Below are 17,762 nucleotides of genomic sequence, written 5' to 3' on the forward strand. Positions count from 1 at the left end.
TAGCACCATATCCCTTATCAGACGCTCGAGAAAATCCTCATCGCAACTCAGGATCCCCCATCCACTCCGGCTCCACAAGCCATGTCCTCTCCTCATTCCCCTTTTTCTCTATCGCCGCCGCCAAATCCCCCTTCGGCGGCCCAGAATCAGCAAGAGGCACTAACCCACCCCTCGCTCTCTCATCCCTAGCATAAACTTTCAACCCCCTAACATGGGTATCCTTCCCATTCTGATGATTCTCCACAACTCTGACCTGGACAAGAAAGGCACGTAGAGTTTTTCCATCTGCACCGCCCCCCACATGCTCCAGCGGAACATCGGTCCAGCCCACAGGGCGTTCGAATTCGAGGGAGGAAAACGGGATTAGATCGTGGTAGCCTGTCCCGGCGAGGATGGTAATGCGTGTGGGGGTGTACGATTCGTCGGCCTGGAAGTCGAGGTATACGCGAATGCATCGGACAGAGACTAGCCGGGAGAAGTGGATATTGAGATGGTGGGGTTGAGGCCCATCGGATCTAAATGGTATTGATCAGTGCTGTGCGGAGAAGGGAGTGAAGGAGGAGAAACATACTGCCAGAATAGATTTGTGTCTTCGTCTCGCAATGCCTCAACACCGCAGCCGGGTTTGCTACTGCTGACGGTCCAACTCGCTAGGTTTCCTATCTCTTTCAATCCTAGAGCAGCCGGATCGAAGGGTGGATCGATATCCATGGGAACTGTAGAAAGGAAGTGCATTAGTAGGCTGTGTGAGTGGTGCAGGTTGTCAATTGCAGGCACGTTGTATTTATACTCGGACGAGTTTGGCTCAATGCCGTGGAATGAGCTACTGGCTATCGACGAGCAATGGATTGATTGGAATTGCAACGAGATATGCGGACGAGATATGCAGACCAGGCCTTCAACAAAATTAAGGTTAAAAGACAAGGAGAACGAGCGTACGAACCTTCTCCGATGCCGCCTTCTACGTCCTCGTCGCCATCATTACCATCCTCACCAAACTCGTCATCACCATGGCCGTCCTCATCCACGTCGTCCTGTTGATCGAGATCTAAGTCATCGTCCTCCTCCACGCCATCCGGGCCCGAATGCCCACCGCCCAAGCCTGCCTCGCTCTGGTCTTCAGCAACCTGGTCCATCAGAGGGGTCACTGAGGTTGATGCCGAGGGAGACTGCGACACACGATGCGCAGCATCGTACGGGTTTGCATTTCTTGGTCTGCGGAGTCGAGCAAGTCGAAGATGGGGATGAGGGTGGGGTTGTGAGGGGGGAGAGAAAGATGGCGATGGCGGTGTTGGAGCCATGGTGGTTTTGATATCAAGTGCGTCGCGATTCGAATATAAAGTGTGAAGGTTGACAGCTCCCGCGGGGTCATAGCGCCACAGCGCCACAGTTCGCGTAAACCCCTTAATCATAGGTAGTTCAGAGTTAAAACCCCCTTTTTAATACCTGCGAAAACGCAAATGTAGTATCTAAAACTAAATAAAAATTATAAGTTATATATATATAGTCCAATCAACCCACACCCCTATCTCTCGGTGTGGCTTAAGGCAAGGGTCGGGCCGGTGAGGGCAGCTATCTCCACCAGGGCAGTTGTCGCGTAGTCGATTAAACCACGAAGGCTCCCATCTTAAATGCAAAGGGTTGATACAGCGGCGGTTGTGGCAGAGGTGTGACGCAACCCAGGTCGCATCCTTCTCATTGTTTACAGCTCCAGATAGACGCCTGTGCTTGGCTTGCCGAAGCTCGGCCGGGTACCTTGGCGGGTCTTGGTCGGGAATCATGACCCTGGCTTTTGCAAGGGCGATAACATAGGGGGAGAACCGTTCAGGTCTATCTGGGCATTGTTCTGCGAAAATCTCCCTGTATTTTTTGTCCACCTGAGGCCGAGTCTCCTGAGTAAAACCATTAACCACAATACACCCCCCATCTTACTGCTGAGTATGCTGAATCTTCCCAACTAAATTTTCTAACACCTTCCGAAGCTTAGGATCTTGTACTAATTTGTTATACCACCGCATTTTAGATGCTCATCCTATATTCTTTTTATACGTAGAAGTAGACTCGATATTCGACTTGAAGAGAAGCTTCGGTAAAGAGGGTATATCGCTAGCTAATACCGATACTAAAGCTACTAAAATAGCAGTAGGTTAGTATATAATTCTAATAGAATTAATAATAATAACTTACTAGTTGTAGTAGAACTTGATACTATCGAAGAGCAGGAAGGGCCCTCCGGAATACTAGGAGGAAGTATGGATAAAACAACTAAATGACCACAGCCAAGGTATGGGGATCAATTCAGCGAAGGTCGCGTTGCGGGGTTTTCGTCAGATGGGTATATGGCTGGAGAAGACTGAACCTCTGGTTTAGTGTTCTCAGAGGGGGTGAATATTCAGGGCGCACTCAGGTAGTGGCATCCAGGACGACTAATAGTCACAAAATCTAGCAATCAATATAAGTATAGCAAATTCAGTTGTATTAGTATTCTGTCTAACTGGCCAGCTTCTCCCTGGTCCAGCTGTCAAGCTACTGAAGTCTGTCTGTCTGGAGTGAAGTGCTTGTTGTGAGGAGGAGTGAGAGTCAGGAGCTTATATGCCGAACTGGTCCCACTTATACACGTAATACAAATTGGAAGGCAAAAACAAAGTAATAAGAAGTGGTTGGAGTCGCCCCACCACAATACTAAGGTTAAAGTACTAATAATAGGTGATACTATATCCGCTTTGCGCTTACGAAGATATGAGTCGATTTGGCGTCGGGCAAAGCGATCCATTAGGCCTGATATAACAAACTATGCCTTGTAGATTAGTTTAGGACGTACTGTACTTTTTAACAGGTTATAATCTCGATCTTATAATCTTCTGAACTCAACCTCTGAAAAGGAGCTGGATTAGGAGGTGTCGGAGTAGGTAGGAGATGAGGTGGTGGCTTTAAGCCAATAGGTAACCCGCTTTTAGCGCAACGTAAGATTGTTTACTAGCTTACCGGTATATGTAAGTGTTAAATGCATTGCGGACTGGGATAGAGACTAGAGGGAATACGAAGTAGGTTTAATTATATTACATTACTTCCTTACTCTCTAGTTGCCGTATTAGATATTTACATTACTTTCCTAATTTTCGGTCCCTAATACCCGTCTAACTACGCCGAGCCAAATCCCGCGCCGGACCCCTGCCCTAACCGACCCCTATTTTTCCACTATTTAGGGCGAGGCCTCCCTAATTTCGAGGAAGGCGGCGTCCCCGCGTCTATGTACGGCCTACAGTTCCCATGAAGCGAAGTTGATTTCTGCAGATTGTAACAAGGTATCACTTCCATTGTTGTTGACGCCCCACGGGTATCGAGTCTAGACTAGCCTCCAAAAACAACAGGCCGTGAAAGCAGAACAAGCCCCCTCAGGTACACGAGAATTCTAGGATATCCCATTTCAACAGTTGCAACCCCTCCGTTTGAAAATCGCCATGCATTCATCAGCCATCCTCTTCAAGATGTTCGAGTTTGACCTTGCCCGGCATTTTCTTGTTCCTGCCCTGGAGGTGTTGTCTTGTTCTTGCCTTGGAGGTGTTAGCTCAGCCGTACTTGAAGGATCTGCATGCTATGCTTACATGCTTGCGCTCTGCTTTGGACATCTTTGTCTTTGGAGCTTGGTCTGCCTTGGGCGGCTTGTCTTTGCCTTTCAAGCCTACAACTTCCGCTGCGTGGGTGCTGGCGTTCATTATCATGGTACCAAAACCGTTGGGTTTATCCTGAAATATGAAATATTAGTAATGTTTGAGTGTCTCCGGACTTTGAATTGTTGCCACCTTAGGTTTCTGAACTTCACTTTCGAAACCAGCGTTCGTTGCCAGGTTGCCAAGGCCGCTGGATTTGTCCTTGAACTACCGGTCATCAGCAGTGTTCAGGCAACCCATGCTGGCACATACCATTGTGTTGCTACGGTTAGAAAGCCAGGGCAGTTGTCCATATGGAGCCTCCTGCGGAATTTCGCTGCGCTTCTCGTCCTTTTCTTCCAAGCTCATCGTCGCCAGGCTTTCCGACAACTTCTCAGCATCCCTCTTTGTATTGGTCGCCTTAATGATTCTCTTCACGATCATTGATTCCCTGTAGGCCTCTTGAGCTCGTGGGACGCCTCTCTTGATGGCGCTGACAACCCGTGCTCTCTGGATATCACCGAAGAATCCGTAGATGATTTCAAGATCATATATCTTTCCATCGTGACAAATCCTGGTTCCATAATTAGTAACGTGAGCAGACCAACAAGTTGATGTGGCCACCTGCCCGTGTAACAAACGCTGTATTCTCAGGGAAAGGGATGACGTACTCATTACCTGACTGGAGGTACGACCAGAGCGGGTAACTCTTCGCGATGATGAGCTCTCTACCGGTGAGAGGGATGGTATCCAGGAACTTGTCAACACCGATATCAGATGCGAAAATATCACTGAATTCAAACCAGGTCCTTAGCCAAAGGCGAACTTTATCCTTGTCGGTACCGTCGGGAGGCAGGCTATCGATAAAGGGCATGTAGGCCGGGTTGTATTCGACATCCTCTTTAAAGAGTGATGCAAAGTCAACTGCCACTGGAGAATTGGGATCAGCAGTACCTTTGAGGGAGTCCGGGATTTCAGGGGGAGGCTCCATTTCAGACTGAGGAGACGCGTTCCTGTTTTGCATCCACGAGAGAAGCAACTGATGGTCATACCAAAGATCACTGTCAGATTCAAGCCCAGAGAGTCCGTGAGGTTCCTCGTCGTTAGAGCTAAGAAGGGGGTGCGATGGCCCAGCTTGTTGACTCATGATGACGGTAGTAGCGCAACTGGCCAGGTGCGCTCAATCGTCGTGCAAACTCTGCCGTCGGCCGACGATGTGATAGTTAAGGTAAAAGGTACAGGTGTTGGTATCCGAGGGGAAACAGAAGACGTCAAGACGCCGGCTCTTTGTTTATAGGATTCTGCCTTAAGTTTGTCAGTATAGGCGGTGTATAGACGCCTATAGATCGGGAGCGCTTTGAACTTGTATGTTTATTAACGAGTATTCTTAGTTTCTAACTATATAATCCGTCCTATTAAAAGAGCCCCCAGGGTATTTATACATCCCAGACATAGAAGGCAAGGCCTGGGGCATGCACTTTCTAGAACAGGAGAGTGCTTTATAGAAACGGATAGTGATCAGCTAAGTATACTATGACTGCTAGATAGGTCTATTCGCTCATTTTGTACTCTCTTACTATTAAGTTATATTTAGAGCTTAGCAAAGTTAAAATATCACTCGAGAGCTTGCACCAAATAGCTCATCCTCATCCGCATATACTATACCCCTCAACGCGAACCATAGAAGTAGTCATCAGAACTATAAGATCGCTCAGGTCTCTCCTCGTCAGAAGTATGCTAAGTACTCCTAGTGAACTTAGCCATACTTGGGTCTGGGTCCATAGTGACCCTGACATCTTGGGACAATAAAATGTCGATATTAATATGGTAGCAAACGTCAAATGCACCCATCAAAGAAAACAAAACAAGCAGCAGTAGCAAACCAAGCTGCACCCCAAAAACAGCTTAGAGTTTTGAGGTCCATTAACCACCACCATCCCCTACATCTGGAAAATAAACCTTAACTTCCTTCTCTGGAATACTCTTGGCCTAGGTTAGGAGGCTCGAGTCTGAAGATGAAGAGGCTTGGCAGAGTAGCCAAAGGCAGCCACGATGAACACAGCCTAGTCAAAAACCGCTTAATGTTGAGGTTTTTCAAAACGACCTAAGGGAAGAATAAAATACGGTAGCTAATCTGGTGTCTTGTGACAGCGCGTGTATTTCTTTAAAGTCACCTTACACCAATCGCAATTCATAAATGTCGGCTATCAAGCTCAGTTTATATTGCTACTCGTAAAATTCGACGTAACCATGGCAAGTACAGCTTTCGCTTGGTTAAATAACTAACCGAGCCCATAGGTGCAGTAGGCCGTAGAAGGGATGAGTATCAAATGAAGCAAAAACTATAACGAAGCCTGTGACGTGAACAATTCCTTTTTACAAGTTTGGAGGGTGCTTTCACTGGAAGCGAAAAAGTGGGTGCTTTGATTAGCCGCAACAGAACGAATAAAACCCCCCCAACGGACCAGAATGGAAAACCCAGGTGCTCAGTTCCTTGCACAGGACTACTCAAATAACATAACGTCTTGAATGCATTAACCATTATCTGTTAGGTATAGAAGTGAAAAATCACTACTGAAGATGACTCCACGTTAGAAGCTAGGCTTTCCCCATTTGAGAGGCTTGATCTTGTTCTATATCATCCAAGATGATGCTAATATCCTTCTCAGCTGTGTCCCAATCTCTCCTTATGATACCCTCCCTATGGGGGCTCCTAGCAAGGAATTCAGCCTTGAATGGCATCGGCTTAGAGTTGAAGCCCTGGGTCATATCCATCGGATCAGGGACGAGCCAAAACTTGGTGCCGCCCCTCTCCTCATGGGCACATGTAATGTCGAAAGCCCATAGAAAACGGGCAATAATGATAAACATGGAATTTCGCGCAATATGTTGACCGAAACAGGTTCGTCGTCCATGCCCAAACGCAGCAATTGGGAGATCAGGATTCAGGATCCAACGTTCAGGATCAAAGATTTCGGGATTTGGAAAGAGTTCGTCATCATGCGAGATTGCCCAATGATTGGCAATTACGGTCGCCCCTTTCGGAATTCGGTAGCCCATGTATTCGTCGTCTTCAGTAACAGCGTGAGGAACTCCACCAGCTGCGACAGGCCGCCAGCGCAAGACTTCTTGGATGATGGCATGGATATAAGGGAGCCTGTCCTTATCACCAAAGATGGGTAGACGGTCTGGGCCAACCACCTGTTCGAGCTCGGCTTGGGCTTTTCTAACGACGTGGGGATGTAGGACTGCGGCTAAAACAAATACCTCAAGGGCTATCGTGGTCGTGTCGGTCGAGACCTCGTAAATAATCCCAACGTCGTACGCTAACTCCAAAGTCGGCATCTGCCCATTTGCTAGACCTTGAACCCGCTTTGACCAGTTCCATGAGCGCGATGCTATTGCATTGCCAAAGTTTTTGAGGTAGACCCGAGACTCAAAATTGCGAAGCTTGTCGGCGTGTCGCTTCCACGGTGCGAGCCAGCGAGGTAGATGATTCAGGGCGGGAATCAAGTCGACAATCCATTCGCCCGCTTTGAGAGTGGTCAAAGTGTTCTCCACGATCTCATCCAGCTCCTTCAAATCCTCTGAATCAATACTGCTAAGACGCTTGCCGTATGCCAATGCAAAGACTAACCCAGCAGCATAGCGGCGGAACCCGTCCGTAAAATTGTTCGTGGATAGCATATCGTACAGGAGTTGGTTGCTTTCCATCTCTTGGAGGGCGCAATATGTCTGCGAGACTCGTTTGTTGAGGCAGGACATCTGCAGCCGTTGATGCGCGCGCCATCGAGGACCGTAGGGCATCAGGAGGGTAAGCATGCCTTGACCTAAGCATTCAGCGGCCATGACAACCCTTGGACGAGAACTGTAGATGCTGCTCCGCTTGTCGAGTAGATCATGGGCCGCTTGATGATTTCCCAACATGATAATCGTATTCGATCCAAACTGGAGCTTAAAAATGGGGCCAAACTGCTTGCTCCATTGTTGGAAGACTCTCCAGGGATAGCTGGCAGGCGCTTGATGCAAATTCCCAATTATGGGGAGAGGTGGCGGACCAGGTGGGAGCGGCAGGCAACTAGTCCGACGTTTATCATAATATAACTTCAAGGCAATGATTGAAATACCCGCTAGCACGAGTAGAGGTAAGGCAAGCATGCTTCAAGAATTTTGATCCAGGTAGTTTGGCAGATAGGGAGATCGTGTTGGGGAGAACATTCAACTACAGTGGAATGTGCGAGGGTAACATATGGAAAAGGAATAAATATTAGGGCAGAAATGGAGTGACGGTGAATACCTGAAAGGACCGTGAATGTGAGTAGAGTTAGGAAAAAGGTATTGGGGGGAGGTGAGGGGTTCTTGACATCTTAGGCCAAGCACGACCAAAAAAAGAGCACGTGGTGAATATGCATGTGGAAAGAGGATGGGTACTTGAGGAAGGGTTAGTATCAGTCAATGGCGACGTACGAGTCTGGATTCGTGGGCATAGGGCATGAACGCAACAGGCAAAGTAGATTCGATTGGTACATACTGTATCCTCAGCCAAACTCCGAGCCGGTGAGTCCCAGGCGCAGCAGACCGCGGAGCCGTCCCGGAGGCATGACGAGGATTCCACGAGGATTGGATCAATGAACACTTGGAATCAGATGCGAAAACTGGCCCGGGAGCATGGACTGGCTGGTCCCGTCGGACGCCCGCATGGGCGGGACCGTCCAGAGGGGATTCTGCAGCCCATTTTGGGTTGGCTCGTAGGAAATATATTAATGGCTATGGGCTGCAGATGTAATGGCATGGGCAGCGGAGACTCCGGCCAACACAGCAATCCACACTTGGAGGAGACGCAATAGTTTGAGCGCGATCGCAACCACAACCACGTTGTACTTAGGATATTGAGTTATTGAGTCCTGGGGTCGGTGTCCGATGTGTGGTTGTAGTGAGGGTGAGGGAAGTTGGAAATGAAATGAAATGAAATGATGAAGTCGTCGTGGAAGTACTCGTAAAGACTATGGAATGATTGGTAAGCGTAATGTGGGTGTCTATAGCCTGGTTGTTAGTAACACACTAGACAGAACCGAATGCCGGACTTACTCCGTAGCAAGGTGCTAAAGCCACCCTCTCATGCCACCAGCGGCCAAGGAGAGGCTGACCAGCGTGGATTTGGCAGAATATCGAAAACCTGCGTTTCGTTCTTATACGGCCACAATGCAGCGCCGGATGGTATGTCCTTTGCTTTCTCGGGCGCCCCCCTATCCACGTCGGATGCTGACTGCCATTGCGAATTGACAGCTCTCCAAAGAAGACGAGGCCACGGCCGCGGCAGCCGGTGACGAGGTGGAGGTTAGAAGAGAGGACCAGGACAAGATCAACAAATTCAGTCGGCTCCATCAGCGCGAGATTGTCATAGAGGAGGAGCTTAAGTCAAAACATGTTAGTCGAAGACCGCTTCAAACGCAACCCAGCAGATTCGATTCGACATAACCCTAACGCCCCCCCGTGTCTTAGAAGGAAAAGGAGGACCTCGACGACGTATCCAACGAGCTAGAGCTGGTAGACGAGGACGACAAGGTTCCGTATGTTGCCCTTCCGCATTATTTTCCTGCAGGATCTCTGCTAAATCTGCCCTAGCTACAAAATCGGCGACGGCTTTGTATCCCTACCCTTGCCCGAAGTTCAAGAGATGCTGTCTACATCTACTGATCGCATTGAGGAAGAAGTGGCCGCGTTGGAGGAGAAGTTGGGCGCAATTAGGGAAGAGCAGGAGCAATTGAAGGTCGTTTTATATGCCCGGTTCGGGCGGAGTATCAATTTGGAGACGTAGCTCCCATAATACAACCAAAACAGTCTGGCCATGCTACTACGCCTCCATGAGACATCCTAAGCAGGAGAAATTGCTCCCAGACCCAGCATTTAGCTATGCCTGGCCCTAACGTTACTACCGGTAAAAGAGGCAGGGAGATGGACCGATTTGCCTGGCCGTTGGGTTTGTTTCTGACATCGTGGGACACTCTATCGACGGCCACACATCGAGTTTCTCAGCGTACTATAGACCCAGCGTCGAAACACTGTCTGCGATAGAACCACTATTGGAATTGGCAAGCTGGGCAGTATTTGTTCCAGTCAATTCGCCTAGAGGCTAGATTTGTCAACAGCATGGCATAGATCCTACGAGACCGGATCCCAAAGAATATAATGCGAGTTCAAAGGTTACAGTGCGTTTAGCGTTGCGGCAGCGTATCCCCATGGGTGCAGTTTTATGCAATTGCGAAATGCGAGTAATAATACATGACCTAGCTGGTCTTGTGCCGGGACTCTGTAGAAAGGCTGGCTTGGTACAGATTGCTGGTTCGCCTTCCTTCATTGCCCTTTTGCAACTTCTAGCAATCGCAAACGACGTTCCTAATGCTCCTGCCCTCCCGCCGCCTAAACAACACACTCTATTCGCAACAGCAGCACGCAACAGCCACGAAATGGTGAGTTGTGGATGCTCTCCTTCTCCAGGATGGAATTTCGATGTTGCATATTGCATGTTCATATTGCAAGTGCCGATGTCGCTTCCAGAGCGCCACGGCCAAGATCCGCAACTCTGGAGTCTGGGGTTGTGATGCTCTATATGTGCCCATCCGCTATTGCGCCCACATCCCACCTCCCACATCCCATATCCCACCTTTAAAGGCCTGGAAGTTTCCCACAACTCCGCAATCGTCAATTTAAAAGGCCAAGTCACCTACTGGAATACGCCTTAGCCGCTAATAGGGCTCTGGCCATCTCTCTATCGCCGAACGGCTATCGGCATCATGCATTTCGAGCTTGCGCATCAGCCAAACGGGGGATTTGCCTTGAGCGCTCAGGGTACATTGTACAGGAGGAATGGGGATAACACAAAGCTAATAGGGGAATAAATGTAGCATATCATGACTCGAGCACCAGGCTGGGGCGCAGATCAGATCAGATACCGGCCCTAGTAGTAGACTGCGAGTGATTCTGACCTCCTACGCCCTTCCGCTCTCTACTTCAGCATCAATAATGTCTCTCAATATCGTCCAGTGTTCTTAACATGCCAGGGAATTCTTTGAAATGGCTGGGTCTGCAGAAAGTAAAGCCCTTTCTCAGGAGGAGAAATGTCGTGATGTGGGGCAGGTGAGCACTTTCCAAGCAGCTCGTCTGTTATTCCCGAGGCCTCAGTAACCGTGATCCAGAGTTGCCCACGAACTTCAGGGCCAATAAGTAGACTATCAAGTATGATATCTAGCATAGATGAGTCGGATGCGGAGCACAGATATGCGATCGAGGTGGAGGACAACAGGATTCCGTCGCTACCAGCGTCGAGCACTTCGAGCGTGACCTCCTCGCATAGAAAAGTAATATCTTGGGAAGATGGAGATCCTGAAAACCCGTACAATTGGTCCACCGTACGTTACTTTTCCCCCCTCTATTTTGAAGCTCGTGTTCCTAATGAGCTTGTCCCAGACGAAGAAAGTATGGATAGTCATCATAGGGATGTTAATCGTCGTCAACAGCACCATGGGCTCAGCTCTCCCTTCCAATGCAGTCCCATATATCTGTGAGACCTTCCATGTTACATCTTCATACGCTAAACCTCTACCAATATCCATGTATATTGTCGGATATGTCCTTGGTCCATTGGCGTTTGGCCCGCTCTCGGAAACATTTGGAAGACAATTGATTATGATATCTTCCTTCGTTATCTTCATGATCTTCACCATGGCATGTGCATTGGCGCCGAATTGGTCCTCCCTGTTGATCTTCAGATTGATCACGGGGATATCTGCGAGTACTCCAAATACAGTCACTGGAGGCATTTATGCCGACATGTACGCCGATCCAGTTACGAGAGGCCGGGCCATGGCAATTTTCATGGGTGTAAGCTCGCCCTCATATTACTTGTTCTATATCTAACGGCTTAGGGAACTTGCGTGGGCCCGCTCATTGCCCCAGTGATATCTGGCTACGTTGCACCCGTGAGGAGTTGGAGGTGGGTATTCTGGATAGCCATGATCATCGCCGGCGCCACATTACCTGCCGTCCTTTCCCTTCCAGAAACCTACGGCCCAGTGCTCCTCGCCAAACGTGCAGCTAGACTTCGCAAATCGAGCAATAATCCTAATATCTTTGCCCCAATCGACCTGGAGAAGAAGGGTTGGAAGCAATTGGTCGTCGTGACCCTCACCCGTCCTCTCCGCATGGTGATGTTTGAGCTCATCGTGAGTGCCACATGTTTATACCTAAGTCTCGCCTACGCAATATTCTACATGTATTTCACAGCGTATCCAATAATCTTCCAGGGCATCTATCATCAATCGCCTGGCGTCTCTGGCCTCATGTTCCTTCCGATCATGGGCGGCAGCATAGGCGCAATCGGCGTATTCTTGTGGTACGATGCCTTCTTGCGAAAAGCTCAAAAGCAGAATAAACCTTGGACTCAAAAGGAAGAGTCGCGTCGGCTTCCACTGGCTTGCCTTGGTGGTCCTCTGTATGTCATTTCACTATTCTGGTTGGGTTGGACATCTCGACCTGAGATCCCCTTCTTCGTCCCCATGTTGGCTGGTCTCCCGTTCGGTATGGGTTTCGTCCTTATCTTTATGGCCCTGTTAAATTACCTCACCGATGCGTATGAGATTTTTGCAGCCTCAGCCATGGCTGCTGCGTCTTGTTGCCGGAGTATTGCTGCCGCTGTGTTGCCGTTTGCCGCGACGCCTATGTATCGGAAGTTGGGGGTGGCATGGGCGACGAGTCTGCTTGCGTTTTTTAGTTTGGTAATGTGTGTTATTCCATTTGCTTTCTTATGGAAGGGGGATAAGCTAAAGGAGGGAAGCAAATTTTGTATATACTTGAAGGAGAAGAAAGATAAGGAGTTGGCAGAATTGGAGAGAAAACGTGACGCGAGAAGGTTATTTGAGGGAGCGGAAAGTAGGGTGATCGCTGGGGAATAATGCTTACGAAGGAGTTAAGCACTTGGATGCAGAACGAGGATGGAATAACTCGAGGGATAATGGCTTGCTTAAGTTGGTTATTGAAACTTATCGTAGACATGAGAATATTTTCACTAATAGACATGCTTAAGGAGCTGGTACTGTATCATATTTCATGATACCTAGTGCATGCCCATAATATCAACGTCACAACCGTGCAATCCGTGCCATGTGAGCTAATAAACTTCCGTCCATCATCAGCATTGAGGATTGGTAACCATTATTTCACGTGAAGGCTTGCCAGCTTGCCATCTTAGACGCCGACAACACTAACGAGGAGAGCCCCGTTTCCATTTGCAGCAATTTGGCCTGTTCACATTAGATCTAATCGACAGAAATCAGCCACAAGTACTCACCAGCAATATCTCCGCCGTTAGCACCGCAGTCACGAAGAAGGTAGCCGATGGCCAAGGCAACGTCAGAGCTGTAATAGTGCCACTGTGTAAGCATGGTGTAGTTCAGATATGGCAGTCCACTTACCAGTAGGATCCAGCAAAGTCGGTAGGTCCCCAATTGGCACCGTAGATCATAGCCTTCCCGGCCTGGCAAAATGCCTGATAGAAGCCATGAACGCCGGCTGGTGCATGGACACCGCACATGGTTTTTCCAAGCGCAGTCAGGTAGCTCTTGCAGGCACTAACTTGGGTGCGAGGGGCAAGGTCAAAGTTGAAACATTTCTCCTCGATATTGGCACCTTCTTAATGTCAGCTTTGCCGGTTAAGAAATTTAGAGAGAAATTACCTCGGGCATCCAAACCATGGGACAGGGGATCCATGGCGTACAGCTGTGCTGATGTGAGGTTGAGAGATGCCAAACTAGGCATCCCTGGTCCGGGAATGACTTCAACCAAGGTTGCCTCTACAACGGGGGCTGCAAGAGCAATGGCAAAAAGGCCCAGAAGAACCTGCAGGATCAAAAGGGCGAGATTGATGATTCTAGTCATCTTGGGTGTGATGTTGATTGAGGTTGTGTAAGGGATTGATTGTGATGGGATGTGACTGGGTGATAGAGTGATGGAGTGGTGGAGTGATGAGTTGGTGGATGTGTAAGGAGGAAGAAGGAAAGAAAGGGAAGAGAAACCGTGGGCCAGCTTAAATAGACGGGGCGGTATGCGACAAACCGTGGCAATTGGGAAAGCGGTAAGAACAGGAGCGAATGGTGAATATCAAGAAGTGAAAAAAGACATGCTCAAGGAGCGGGAGATGGGTTCTGCCACCTTTCGCGTAGGACAATATGGCACCACTGAAGCCATTTACGGAAGCTCATGGCAAAGTATCAAGCAAGTTAAAGGAAATAACAACTATCCACATCCCGTCAGCGCAATTAATAGTGGAGAGTATGGGCAGATATGAGAACTACTTGTATTCGCCCTCCCTATCCAGAGGCTACTTTTCTGGAGATTTTTACAATGTATTTTGTGATCAAAGGCAACAGAAGTGCTGCTAGAGATCTACTAGCAATCAAAAGGAAGGAGTAGATGTTGCCGAAAATTGTTCAAGGGAGCGCTCTGTGGCCATTTAGTATATTACGGCTGACAATAATAGCTAGACAACTATTGCCGCCATTGCAAGGATACTGGAATGCTCTTAACTCTCATATATGGCCTGTAAAGCTTCACACCTTAACTTTCTTCTTCTTGTCCTTTTTCTTTGCTTCTCCGCCACTAGATGAGGAGGCAGCACCTCCACCCGGACCATCTGCGCCCATCATACCTTGTAATGCGCCAAGATTCGGCATTCCACCCGCACCTTGCATCTCAGACATCATATCTTTCAAGAAATTCTCACTGACACCACCACCCGTGATGGCAGGGCTATAATACGGTAATATGGTGCCCATTTTCCATCCTTTTGGGGCTGCTGGTTTTGGATATGGTTTCGTTGGGTCGGGAGGCTGGACCCCTGGGATACGAACTCGTATTGCTGCTTCTTCTGTCGTTGGGTTCGCTTTGAGATATTGGGAGATTAGGATGTAGAGATGGTGTTCTATGAACAAGTCAGAATAAGCTCCTATGTCAAGGCTGGAATGCCACAAGAAGTAACATACTATTCTTCACGGTTGAGTTGTTTCCCCCCTTTATCCTAACCCTCACGCGTCCAGGATTAGCCCAGTCTTTGGGATGTAATTTTGCGGGCTCAAACAGCGTCTCGAGCCCCAGCCTCCCACAGGCAGCAACAATCGATCTAGCGAGAGGATTTGGCACCGCTAATTCTTTTCCTACCATCCTGCCTTCATGCCTGCTCCGCGTTCTATCGAAATACACGGGGTATATGCACTGGAAGTCCTTGTACTTGCTGTCATCTTCCGTGGTATGGAACTGGGTGCCATCGCTGGCGGTCGTTATCTGAGGCGTATTGGTGGATGAAGGGATATTAGTGGGATTGATCAGGGAGGCGGCGGATCGTGGAGGAGGCGCTTGGGATGACCGTGGACCCGAGGCAGGCTCGCGGCGTCTAAGGATTTCGCGCTCGTCGAAGTCAGAATCAAGGTCGGAAATATCCTCCTCGGCGGGGTCGCTATCTAGGTCACTATCGCTAACTTCTTCTATTCGTGCGTGTGACATTATGATTGTTTAGATGTGGATCCGGGGATATAGAGGAGAGATCGTAGTTGTGGTTGTCGTTGTTGTTGTCGTCGAGCACGTACTTCGTACTTTGGTGTAATTGTGGGGTTGGGTTGGTGGGGTGTGAATCGGCGAACAGGCGAAGCGAATGCCTGCAATGCGATCCTTTAAAAGACACACATATACCTACCTACCTAGGTACCTATCTACCTACCTATAGGTAGTTTGCTGAACTACATGGCACGCAAATTTAGCCGCAAGGTAAGTAGAGATATTAGAAGAATGTAGAGATACTGTTTCCAATATAGCCCCAATTGCTACCAGCCTACAGTAGGCTGGGCCCGCAATGGTTATCACCATATTTCATCGTAATTTAACTGTTGCCGTATCCCGTAGTTGGAAGTACTTAGTAGACTTGCTGGACATCTAAAATGTAGACACAAGTTTAGTACCTAGGTGGTCTTTTAGCTCTATGTCATATGCATCGCCCCGGTTCCTCAGCATTTACTCGTATATCAAGTGCAAGAATAGGCAGTGCTAACTAGCTTTAACCTATCCTTAACAATCTAACACACTCTCAGGGGCTACAATTGTGACGGTGTTTTGTTCTGATGCCCAGAGTAGGCACTACATCCACGTAAAAAGGTAGATTTTCATGGGCTACGGTTATGAGGAGCTAGGTACTGCACGTATTAGCTATGTTGTCTGGGCTAACTAGCCTTGATGTACCATAACCGGTCGTAGTAGGCTCGCAATGATGCACAAATGAGAGTCATTCGTACGTTCAAATATTAATATTAATCACATCACTGTACCATCCTTGTACATAATTGCATCGAATGTCTTTGAGTGAGCCCGTGTCTCAATCGGTTGTATTGACCGAGGTGTATGTCTCGGATTCGCTCATCCAATGGCTGAGTCATGACTTGCAACTGTAGCTCTAACGCCCCAGTCAGGGGCAAAGGAGTGTAATGTGCAGAAAATTGAATTGAAATCCCCCATGGCATAAATCATACATCAAAGCACCGCAAAATCATATCAATCCCTATTCTCGACCCGACGAGCCCAGTCATCGCCAACACGGACTCCATCTACTACTACAACGCCTCTTCCCAGGCCAACCCGTTCCTCCTTCTCCCACCAATGTTCTTCTTTCTTAGCCGCTTGTTCTGCCTCGGATTCACTGTCGGCCAGACCACCATGCCCACCATCGGCACCCACCACCAGGACAACATCTTGACGCAACCAGCTCTGGAGGTGCGTTATGACTTCGCCATTATCCCCAGCGAGTGATTCTTGGAGGTAGACTATTTCCGGAGCGAGGTGTCGCAGCATATGAACGTGTCCAGTTAGGGTTGTGAAGGGGAGAACCATCGTTTCCTTTTCTACTAATCCAAGTGCTTGTGAATATACAGCATTGAATGCTGGCGAGCCCGAATTGGTTGCCCTGCATTTTATTAGCTGGGGCCGGAGCTCGGGGATTGTTTGGATTACTTACGGCGTTTTCTCGCCTTCCACGGGTGGTGGAGATTGTGCCTGATCGTGGCCGATATTAGAGAAAGAGGAGCTGAGTGATGGTGGAGGACGTGCAGTGGCATCTAGTGGATGTTCTTTCAGATCAGGCGCATATATAAGGACAAATAGCCGCGTGTTGGAGAAGTCAATGTCTCGAGGCAGAGAGGAGAGAATAGACTGTACATGTTAGCTAAGTTAGAGCCCAGAGCTAGATGCCACCTACTGCATGTTCATGAAACCCGTCCTCATCCTCATACTCGTCAACGCCGCCCTCCGCAGATACAACAATAGCCACGGTCTTCTTCTTGCTATTATTTACGGGTGTGCGTTGAGTTGGTGCGACCCCAGCAAGGCTTTCCGACCGCAATTCGATGGGCCCAGGACTGGGGCCCGGACTGCCACTCTTTTGTCGTGCTTCAGCCTCTTCAGACCACGTCTTATGATCCTTATAGGCATTCTTATCCTCCTCCCTGATCGAAGAAAGTGCGTTCCCCACAACCGCGCCCGCAGCCGCAACTCCCCCAACAACACTTCTGCTCACCCCATCGAAGACCTGCTGAGGACTTGGAGTTCTCCTCAGCGCACCGGACATGCGGGCCATATAGCTCTGCGACTCCTCCGGCCGTGGCTCTACATTTCCATAAGCAACTTCCCCGGGGCGCACATCCGCATAGGAGGGTGGCCCAGTGCGGATGGTTCCATCTGGGTTTCTACCATAATCCGGCCGCCCGTATGGAGCCGGGGGAGGACCAGGTCTGGGTCCCTCGTCCTCGTCGTCTTCTCGTTCACTCCATATCCAGGCCACGATTCCCGCAGTCGCAACCGTCACCGTCAAAGCCAAAGGAACCCAGTAGGAGAAAGTCCCTCGATGTCCCGAGGCACCTTGCCCTCTGCGCTCGTATGGGTAGGACATTTGGAATTAGAATCCTCAATTGCAGCTGCGCATTTCACTCTCCCTCCAGCCGTCCGTATATAGTTGAAGCGACCGCACAATATGAGTATGGGTATAGGTATTGGTATTGTTGCGGGACAGAGATATCAACT

General features: G+C 49.0%; 7 protein-coding genes across 7 annotated transcripts; 1 reads left to right on the forward strand and 6 right to left on the reverse strand.

Annotated features, from left to right (window-relative positions):
• Nucleotides 1-37: 37 nt before the first annotated feature.
• Nucleotides 38-1,301, reverse strand: BP5553_07399 (uncharacterized protein; the record flags this gene model as incomplete). The annotated part of the gene is made up of 3 exons (XM_032016022.1): nt 38-515; nt 572-716; nt 944-1,301. The coding sequence occupies 3 exons, from the start codon at nt 1,299-1,301 to the stop codon at nt 38-40; spliced, it is 981 nt and encodes a 326-aa protein (XP_031868291.1).
• A 2,169-nt stretch (nt 1,302-3,470) lies between these two features.
• BP5553_07400 (uncharacterized protein) lies at nt 3,471-4,797 on the reverse strand (the record flags this gene model as incomplete). Its single annotated transcript, XM_032016023.1, has 5 exons — nt 3,471-3,554; nt 3,606-3,746; nt 3,804-3,878; nt 3,924-4,224; nt 4,322-4,797. The coding sequence occupies 5 exons, from the start codon at nt 4,795-4,797 to the stop codon at nt 3,471-3,473; spliced, it is 1,077 nt and encodes a 358-aa protein (XP_031868292.1).
• A 1,451-nt stretch (nt 4,798-6,248) lies between these two features.
• BP5553_07401 (Cytochrome P450) lies at nt 6,249-7,808 on the reverse strand (the record flags this gene model as incomplete). Its single annotated transcript, XM_032016024.1, has 1 exon — nt 6,249-7,808. One exon carries the CDS (start codon nt 7,806-7,808, stop codon nt 6,249-6,251), a length of 1,560 nt encoding a protein of 519 aa, XP_031868293.1.
• Nucleotides 7,809-8,768: 960 nt separating this feature from the next.
• On the forward strand, nt 8,769-12,601 carry BP5553_07402 (uncharacterized protein; the record flags this gene model as incomplete). The annotated part of the gene is made up of 11 exons (XM_032016025.1): nt 8,769-8,867; nt 8,937-9,077; nt 9,153-9,220; nt 9,276-9,420; nt 9,555-9,630; nt 9,942-10,120; nt 10,394-10,506; nt 10,712-10,787; nt 10,847-11,059; nt 11,118-11,531; nt 11,576-12,601. 11 exons carry the CDS (start codon nt 8,769-8,771, stop codon nt 12,599-12,601), a joined length of 2,550 nt encoding a protein of 849 aa, XP_031868294.1.
• A 292-nt stretch (nt 12,602-12,893) lies between these two features.
• BP5553_07403 (uncharacterized protein) lies at nt 12,894-13,583 on the reverse strand (the record flags this gene model as incomplete). Its single annotated transcript, XM_032016026.1, has 4 exons — nt 12,894-12,949; nt 12,997-13,064; nt 13,121-13,334; nt 13,382-13,583. The coding sequence occupies 4 exons, from the start codon at nt 13,581-13,583 to the stop codon at nt 12,894-12,896; spliced, it is 540 nt and encodes a 179-aa protein (XP_031868295.1).
• Nucleotides 13,584-14,254: 671 nt separating this feature from the next.
• Nucleotides 14,255-15,203, reverse strand: BP5553_07404 (SRP19 protein; the record flags this gene model as incomplete). The annotated part of the gene is made up of 2 exons (XM_032016027.1): nt 14,255-14,625; nt 14,687-15,203. The coding sequence occupies 2 exons, from the start codon at nt 15,201-15,203 to the stop codon at nt 14,255-14,257; spliced, it is 888 nt and encodes a 295-aa protein (XP_031868296.1).
• Nucleotides 15,204-16,241: 1,038 nt separating this feature from the next.
• On the reverse strand, nt 16,242-17,631 carry BP5553_07405 (Uncharacterized protein; the record flags this gene model as incomplete). The annotated part of the gene is made up of 3 exons (XM_032016028.1): nt 16,242-16,650; nt 16,702-16,895; nt 16,942-17,631. The coding sequence occupies 3 exons, from the start codon at nt 17,629-17,631 to the stop codon at nt 16,242-16,244; spliced, it is 1,293 nt and encodes a 430-aa protein (XP_031868297.1).
• Between the last annotated feature and the right edge of the window lie 131 nt (nt 17,632-17,762).

This window comes from Venustampulla echinocandica (assembly GCF_003357145.1).
Source record: "Venustampulla echinocandica strain BP 5553 chromosome Unknown scaffold_5, whole genome shotgun sequence".
Classification (NCBI taxonomy): Eukaryota; Fungi; Ascomycota; class Leotiomycetes; order Helotiales; family Pleuroascaceae; genus Venustampulla; species Venustampulla echinocandica.